Source organism: Populus nigra, chromosome 15 (genome assembly GCF_951802175.1).
Source record: "Populus nigra chromosome 15, ddPopNigr1.1, whole genome shotgun sequence".
Taxonomy (NCBI): Eukaryota; Viridiplantae; Streptophyta; class Magnoliopsida; order Malpighiales; family Salicaceae; genus Populus; species Populus nigra.
In genome coordinates this window covers 11349991-11359593 of record NC_084866.1, presented here as the reverse complement: position 1 = coordinate 11359593, position 9603 = coordinate 11349991, and the positions used below count along the sequence as shown (strand labels likewise).

The following is a 9603-nucleotide window of genomic DNA, read 5'->3' as shown; positions in this document are numbered from 1 at the left end:
GATTTGACTTGTGGTTTAAAAAATCCTTCAATTTCTTCATTCTCAGCAAAAGGGCCCCTACAAAAATTTGATGTTTCCATTTATGCCCTTGATAATGCCAACAAATTTCCACATTATAAAACAGAACTGATGCCTGAACTCCGAAATAAATGGTATAAAACACAAGCCCATTTACGTAAATTCAACATCCCATCGCTCCCTCTAATTAGCAAAATAAGAACATCATGGTCAAAACGCAGAAGAATAAACCAGACTTTCTTTATAAACGAACAGCCTCGAAAGTTCAAAAAAATATATATACAAAAAAAATGCCACATCCAACAACAGTCATCAATCCAAAGATTTCTTCAACTCCAGCAATCATATGTTCTTGTTTGATCTTTCAACCCCTCCAGATTTTCTTTATAAACAAACAGATCTTCATTTTCATTTTTGCCCTCCTTGCCCTCCCCCTCTCTCTCCTCTTCTTCTCTCGCTCCCTCGCTTTTCATCCCATCCAATCTCAAATCCTCCACCTCGAATTCATCGCGGCTCTCTCACCCACCCGTCTCGAAGCCCGCCATGTCTGGAAAGAGTCTCGCGAAACCGCTATCGCCCTCATCCACTGCAATTTCCTCTACTTCGTGCCCTCTTTCACTCTCTCCCTCCTCGCCGCCGTCTCCTCCGTCGTCTCCGCCGAATCGGGGTATCACAGAGACCACATTGGCGTAAAGTCCGTTCTTAAAGCTGTCAAGTCCACGTGGCGAAGGACGTTAGTTACTTCGATTTTTGTTTATGTCATCCTGTTCTGCTATTCTAGCGTGCCTCGTACTTTATGGTCCTTAACTGGAGGAGGTGTTTTCGGGTCGGGTTTTGTTATTTGGGTTTTCGGGTCGGCTGTTGAGATTTATTTGATGGCGGTTTTGGGGATGAGTTTGGTAGTTTCGGTTTTGGAAGAGAGGTTTGGGTGGGATGCAATATTTATCGGGTCAGATTTGATGGAGGGGAAGCGGGTTTGTGGGTGGGTGTTATCGGGTCTGATGGGTTTGGTTACGGGTTTGATTGGGTGGAAAATGGAGGGGTTGAAGATGGACAGTGAGGATTTGGCGAAGAAAACAAGATGGACGGCCGTGATGTTGTGGGAGGCGGTGGGGTTGGCAGTTTTGTACGGGGCAGTAATGGTCTGGGGTTATGTTGTGGCCACCGTGTTTTACTGTGAGTGCAGAAAACAGCATGTCGTCGGGGAAGTAGAGGGTGGGAGTGTTGATGTTTGATAGTGTTCTCTTGTACTTCTTCTTCTTCTTCTTCTTCTTCTTGTGTGTGTGTAATGGAAATTCTAAATTATTTTCTTTGATTTTGGAATTCAAAGAAATTGTTTTGCTCATCAAAGAGCTGCTCTGTGTCAACTATTCCCTATCACTGTTTTCGTTGCCTTGATAAGATTTTGAAGATTTAAACGGACATGATCCATTAGACCAGAACCATTTACATCAGACGTCAACTTCGATCCGAGTAAACCAAGCACGGCATGCAAGCAGCAACACTTATTTGAAGAGAATATTTTTTTTATTCGAATTTTTTTAGGGATTTGACTTGTAATAAATTATGTTTATCTTTTGTTGTCATCTGTGTTAGCTGAATTTTGACCTCAATGATTTTTTATATTTTTGTTTGAAGGTCTTATTCGATGAGGGTCAAAAAGGATCAAAACTTAGTGATTTATAATGAGGACTTGACTGATGAATAATCATTGTTCGAAGAGGTCATAGAATATAACACGTTTATATAAGAGGAGATAAAAAAAGGTTTTTTTTAATGAAAAAAATGTTCAAAAATCAATGTGTTGTTTTTATATATTAGTTTTTATGGGGAATTCTAGGTATGGAATGAATATTGAAAAAAAAAACATCACTCACAAATGAATGTTTGTGTGCATCACATTAAGGCATAGTTATTAAACTCAGCCTAGAGATTGACCCAGATAAGGGGCCGAGTCCCGGGTTTCATGGGTCAACCCGGAAAAATTAAAAAAAAATTAAAGTTTTAATATTTTATATGAAAAAATTAAGAAAAAATACATGTAAATACATATTGTAAATAATGAAGTTTAAAAGAATATTTAAAAAATAAATTTATCACACATTAAAAAGATATTATGTTAAGCTTTTAAGTTGAAGTATTTAAATCAAAAAAATTTGTTATCGCATATTGAAAAAACATAGTTTTTTTTTCTTGTGAACATATAGTATATATGCTAATGGGTTTCAAATCTCACATTGAAAAAACATAGTTTTTTCTTGGGAACATAGAGTATATATACTAATGCATTTCAAATCTCACATTAAAAAGATACTATATTATCTTTTTAAATTGAAGTATTTAAACCAAAAGATTTTTTTATCCCATATTAAAAAAACATAACTTTTTTCTTGAGAACATAAAGTACATGTACTAATGAGTTTCAAATCCCACATTTGAAAAAAAAAACATCAGGTCTCGCTTGGGTCACAGGTTGACCCACTGGGTTGACCGGGTCGTTGCACCGACCGGTCTTTTAACAAACACGGACCGGTCCAGCCCTCGAGTTGACGGGTCTCGGGTCAACCCGTCAGGTTGGGCCGGGTTTAATAACTATACTTTAAGGTACAAAACCAAAGAAATTTATATATAAATAACCCGCAAATCTAAAGATACATATTACTTACTACTTTAGAGATATAAAGATAATGGATAAAAGCTCACCACTCAGAATGGAGATACAAAACTTGATAGGGTATCGAAATGTCAAGTTAAAGATTTTTAATTTGGATTTTGCCATAAAGATCCAAATACACAGTCTGAAACATCATTATGGAACAACCCTTCAAGTTTAGAAAAAAATCAAAATGACTTAATTTGAAAGACCAAAACAAAAGACTTTGATATAAAACTAGACAAATATTAACTAGCATACATTTTTTACTTTTTAGAAACATAGACACTTAAAAAATTTAAAAACTAAAACAACCATAACTTCTTGTAGAAAATTTCAATGCATGCATGATTGGATAATCTAAAAATATCATGTTTTAAACTTGAAAAGCACATATGATCTTCATGAGAGTATAAGATAACACATACAAAAAAAAATGAGAAATATGCATTCAAAACTAATAATGATCGAAAAAAGGTTATCTTTAAACCAGGTGATTAGATTTGGATGCATATGCGAAAAGAGAGGTTTTTTGAATGTAAGAGATATAAGTTGATGTCGAAAAGAGATGGTCCATTCCAAATCCTTAAAACAATTAATGATAATGCCTACAAAGTAGATTTATCAAGTGACTATGGTGTTAGTGTTATTTTTAATGTTTCTAATATCTCTTTGTTTAATATAGATGACGAATCAAGGTCGAACCCTTTCCAAGAGAGATGAGATTATGCAAGCCAAATTACACTAAATGATCCTTTAGAAGTTCTAATCGGGACAATTACAAGATTGAAGGCAATAAGCTCAAAGATGCATTCGATTGGTTTTTTTAGAGTATTTGGGCCAAGGTAAATTTCAAAGAGACTACAACTTCAATAAGTAATGATAAGATTTTAGTCAGCTTAATCTATATACAAGAGGGGTTTGACTCATCTACTTCTTAGGCTTAATTAATTTCATTATGGGCTATCCATAGAGGGAGTGTTCAACAACTATGGAGTTATGTGTTTCCATATGTTTTATGAATTCTAAACTATGAACGGATTCTTTATTATGTGTAGAAACATAGGTGGTTAAGGAAAAATTATTTCCTTGTTTGTTTTGAATCGCAAGGGGTGACACCACATCCTATTCAACTAAAGGTTATTTTTAATTAAGGATCTTATTTAATAATTGTTTCTTTTTTATTCATAGTGTGCAACAACTTATCATTATTTTTTAGAATTATTATTTTTCATGTTTTAGGTCTTATTTGAGATATTTTGAGCTTTATTTTAATTTCGATTGATGTTAGCCCATTAGATCAACCAGGGTTTAGTTTTTCCAAAGTACAAATACTTTTGTAAGATATTATTTTAAAAAAAAGTTGGATAATATATTATTGCCACATATCTTGTGTCTATTATGAAAGGATTCTCTCATTTTGATTCTTCATTGAACTATTCTAACGTATCGAAAAGATAATCAAACTTTACAACATCTTCCATACCACTCATTCACATTTCTTCATAGGCATAAAGTAGGGGTTAAGATTTTATAGTCTTGGTGTCTCGATATAGGCTATTAGTGTGCCAAGCTTAATCACAACCTGAATTTAGCTTTTATAGATAAAGTCAATTTGAGTATGGGTTTCTATATCTTTATATCAATAGGGTTCATGTCATAAGGTAAGTTATATTGCTAGTTGTCTTCCATTCCTAATGATCTATTATGCCTAATCTACCAATAGTCTTCTTGTATGGGTAATAGTGGATCCACTGCAATGAGTTAAATTCTAAGAGGATGTTCAAGCCTATCCTTTCTAAGATCATGTCATTTTTGTAATTCCTAATTACATGGTGAATTGACGTGTCTATCACCATCTAATCCTGATCATAACATATAACCAGTGGCGGTCTATCAAGTTGTGTGAGTGAATAAGTGGATGAATTTATTTTGGGCTTTTTGAACCCAAATCCTAGAAGAGTTTATTGTTATGCTTATTGTTTATACAACAATGATCCATGGATAACGAATGGTTAAGGTTTATTAATCACATGGCACCAGGATCTGTTTGTATTTCTATTAATTGTGGTTTTATACCCTAGCCCTAGATATCTAAGAAGTGACTTATTATTAGTTCATCAACTTGGAAGTAAGGTTTAATAGCATTGGGGTGAAAATGAGTTATAACAGTCAAGATCATTGTACTTGAAGGTTCTGTTAAGTCTAGATATTAAACAAAATAGTATAAAATTTTAAAAATAAAATGGCAAAAACTAAAGAAAACAAAAATAAACAATCAAAATAATTCTTAAATAAGTTATAAATTCATTTTTATATAATTTTTTTTCTTTGAAATACAAACTAATGTAATATATAAGACAAACATGCAATTCGAGAGGTAGAAAGTAATGAAAATTTTATTGAAATTTCTCTTAAGAATTTATTTTATAAGAATCTCATGAATTGAATTAGTTGATTATGGAAATACAATAAATAAGATATTCAAAAAGTGAAATTGAGATTATATACATAATCATTAAAGATCAATAATAATCATTTAAAAAAATCTATGAAATAGTTATTATAGGAGCTAGGTTGAGATTAGATTAGAATTAGGTCCATGATACCTAGAAATAATGCGGTGATTGACTTAAGGCACTCGATGATCAAGCCAAGATCTATATAAGATTTAGGGGACTTGATGTCAAGTTCAAAATGGGTTTAAGGTATTTAAAAGTTGATCTAAGACCAGATTTTGGCAAACAATGAGTAGTCTAGGATCGGGTTTAAGTTAGTTTGAGACTACTAGAGGTTGAGACAACGTTAAAGCTAAGGCAGCATGGCTATACTTGGGATTGGGTAGAGACTATTTTTGGTCAAGTTCAAACAATAAACCATTAAATCAAAACCGAGGAAAGGAAATGTTTATAACTTTCAACTTTGACTAATATTAGCATTAGTCCCAATAATTCTAATATCCAATTATCACTAAATTTATTTAAAAAAAAAACCAATCAAGTTTATTTTCAAAAAAACTGAAAAAAAAATAAAAAATTTAAACAAAAAAAAGGTGACAAAAAACAAAAATGATAAAAAAAATAATTAAATATTTTCCCTAATTAGTGATATAAAATCACTCAAAATTTATTTTTAACAAAATATATTAAATAAAATATCTAAAAACGATTCACATGCTTTAAGAAACTTTATCATTAATTTGTATAGAGCAAGACTTTGTATAGTAATGGGATGACAATTTAGAGGTGTTAAGTAAATTAAGCATAATCACTGTGTACAAATAATCATAAAATAAGTTTACAATCAATGAACTTTTTTTATTTTAAAAGCATATCTCTTCCTTTCCAATGGATCTCGAATTCAAATCTTTTACAATATGACCAATGATTTGTTTCTCAACCATATAATTATCTGTATTTAAATTTTCTCTGGCATTCCATTTTTGTGATCAAGATTAGGGTCATTTAATAACCAATATTATGGTAATCAAATGCCATTGAAAGAGATATGCGAATCAATCTATATATAATATTTTACAATATGTATCCTAACGCAATTTATAATAATAAGATATAAATTTCAACTTTTTTCTTTGATCGAGCTCATGATTTTTTCTAAAAAATTATTCTTGATCTTTTTTATACGGGATTTGGCTTAATTTTTGTTTTTGAAAATTTATTATTTCTCTGATTTTATCTTTAATGATATTTTTGTGTTTTGATTATTTTCCAACAATTGTGCCCTTTTTTTTTCAAAAGTTATTCTAATTTTGCGTGCTGTTCTTGAGGGGTAAAATCTAGGTTATGATAATTTCTATCAATATTAACATTTTATAGAGATTAACATTTGATTTTTCTTGAAGAAGCAAAGAAAAAGAGAATGGAGCTAAGAAAGCAAAGTCAACCACCGCGTTATATTCTCATGTGATGCATTGTAACATTCAAACTTTGTGGTCTGATGGATTTGAAGGTTCATGGTTCGGACTCCTATGAAAGCATGCCAATTTTGACAATACAAGTTAGGTAGTTTGTATTTTTCATACTAATCAATGACTACTACTACTACTTGATTGATTTGCACTCTAGCCATATTCATCAAATCTATGCACTCATTGAATTTGTAGAATGATAATTGATGATTCCATGATCTTGGTGAACTAGGATGGCTCACCTTATAAAATCCTCATCTACGTATACTACCATTAATTGTCACTCAAATAAATGCCATCTGTTAGATACAGTATCTTGCTCTACCTAGTCTCTGCGCAACTATACTTATGGCTATGCATCTAGTTCGCTGACTAAAGGAGTCCTTGCCAAGGAAAACCATTACTCTTAGTTCTAGCTTAAAAGAACAGCGTGTTTCTGTCCCAGACATTGTTTTTGGTTGTGGACACAAAACACTGGATTTAATGAGCATGAAATGGGCTCGGTTGGACGAGGAGGTAGGCCTTCGTCACTTACCTCTCGAATTGGATCTTATTTAGGGAACATAAAGTTCACTCACTGCTTGGTTCCATTCCATACCAATCCTAATATTTCAAGCAAGATGTATTCCGGTGATGGAAGTGAGATTATCGGTAAGGGTGTGGTGTCAACTCCTTTGGTTCGGAAAAAAAACTCGGCCTCTTATTATGTCGCTTTGGAAGGAATAAGTGTTAGAGGCAAGTTCTTGGCTTATAACTCATCGGGCACAATTTCTAAAGGTAATGTATTCAATGACACAGCCGCACCGCCAGCAATATTACCTAAAGATTTTTACAATCGGTTGGAACAAGAAGTGAAGAACTCAATTCCAGTGACACCATATCGTGATCCACAGCTAGGGACACAATTTTATTATAGAGGCAATACTACTACTATTAATGCCCCCCATATTAACAGTCCATTTTGATGAAGGAGCTCGAGTGCCAGCTACCACCTTTATTTCACCGAAGCAAGATGTGTTTTGTTTTGCAATGACTATAACAGATGCCTTCATGCCTGTGGCCTGCTTTGCTCGTGGCTTGGGGAGCTTTCTTCTCTTCAGACCAAGAACATTGTATGCGATGTCAGATAGAGCATGCTCACTGGTGGCATATTTGGTAACTTTGCTCAAAGCAATTTTTGGATTGGCTTTGACCTGGATAGACAAACTGTATCCTTCAAGCAAGTGGATTGCACGAAAGAGTAGCATTTTATTTGATATCATTTTAAGAGCCTATTTGCCCTTGTTTGTGTCTTCTATGTTGTGTTATTTTATGTCTGTTATGTTGTACTATGAGATTAAACATTTCAAATTATTTGGTAATAAATTGTTGTGTTGCATTATTAGTGTTGTGAACATTTATTCTAGAAATTTTAGAAATAGATGCTTTGAAAATATATATGCAGTAGAGAATGAAAATTATAAACCTTTATTATGAAGATCTTATGGTATATTTATAGCTCATGAGTCTTGTTTTTTTGTGAAAAGAAGAGCTTGTAGCATAAATACATTAATAATATTTAATGAGGGACAAATATTTCTTACATATATATTAATGTTTGATGAGAATATGGTGGATCTTTGAAGGACTTTTATATACCAAAAAAGATGTAAGGCGATTAGAGTTTAAGACGTCAAACGTAGTTAAACCCATGGAAGCTGAGTTCTTCCCCGAGGTTAGACCCAAGAGAGGATAGTCATTCCCTTAGACATACGAATGAAGGATGGTCGTTGTCTTGGACTTCGTTAATTGCTAAGTCCACGTGCCTTGGGTCCAGCATGTTTGCAAGACCCCCGTTGTTTTGGACTTAGCGGAATGTCAAGTCCAAATGCCTTTGTCAGATCCATGTTACCTTGGACTTGACTGATTGTCAAGTTCATCTATTTTGGACTTGACGGAATATCAAGTCCAAGTGCATTGGGTCTAGCATGTTTGTCAGACCTGCGTTACCTTCAACTTGGCTGACTGCAAAGTCTAAGTGCCTTTGGTTTGGCTTATTGTCAAGTCCAAGTGCATTGGGTCTGTCATGTTTTCCAAACCCGCATTACCTCGGACTTGGCTGATTGTCAAGTCCAAGTGTCTTGGGTCTGACATGTTTTCCAAACCCGCATTACCTCGGACTTGGCTGACTATCAAGTCCAAGTGCCTTGAGTCTGACATGTTTATCAAATCCGCATTACCTTGGACTTGGCTAACTGCCAAATTCAAGTTCCGGGTTTGGTGCCCTACCAATCCCAAAAAGCATCTGGTATGGCTGGCGCCAGACTTAGCGTGCCCGAGGCATGACACCCTACCAATCCCTCGAGTGGTTAGAGTTAGCACTCTGTCAAATCTCTACTTGAGGCATGCTCATTCCCTTGAGCGTGCCTAATAAAGAAAGGTTATGAGGGTTTTTTAAGCTTGTTAAAAATAGATTTATCAAAAAACTATTCTTGTTGGATGATCATGATACTTCTTTAAGATCCATACAAGCTCATATCTAATATACTTAAAATAAAATAATTGAGAGTAATTAGTTTTAAAAAATTTATGTTAGTAACTTTATAATTTAATATTAGTTAATTATTGTACTCAAAATAAAACAAAAATAATTGAATTTAGTTAAGTTTATAATATTTAAGATTATTTTTTTAATTTTAAATAAAATAAAAATTCTTTCATTTTTAATAGCATAAATTCATTTTATTTTTCAAAGTGAAAGCTAACATGCCTTTAAATTGCTTTTCTATCAGTTTTTTTTATGAACCTTCTATTTTGCTTGCTCTCCTTAATGGAATCGCACTTAATTTTCTTTTTCCATTCAAGAAATATTAAAAAAAATCGATCATTTATTGAAAAATAAAATAGCAAGAATATCATTATTGAATGGAAGAATATAATTGAAGTCGATTTCATCTTTGAAAAAAGAGATTATTACGCTAACATAATTGCCATCTAAAATCATGACTTAATCAATAAGTTTTTT

The 9603-nt window shown here is 33.1% G+C and overlaps 1 protein-coding gene across 1 annotated transcript; it reads left to right on the top strand.

Moving 5' to 3' along the window:
* Positions 1-308: 308 nt before the first annotated feature.
* Positions 309-1253, top strand: LOC133674716 (uncharacterized). The gene has a single exon (XM_062095925.1). It carries the CDS (start codon positions 309-311, stop codon positions 1251-1253), a length of 945 nt encoding a protein of 314 aa, XP_061951909.1.
* The last annotated feature ends 8350 nt before the right edge of the window (positions 1254-9603 follow it).

What these genes read in the sequence shown, in the direction of transcription:
- LOC133674716 (XM_062095925.1), top strand. Translation starts at nt 309, where the DNA reads ATGCCACATCCAACAACAGTCATCAATCCAAAGATTTCTTCAACTCCA.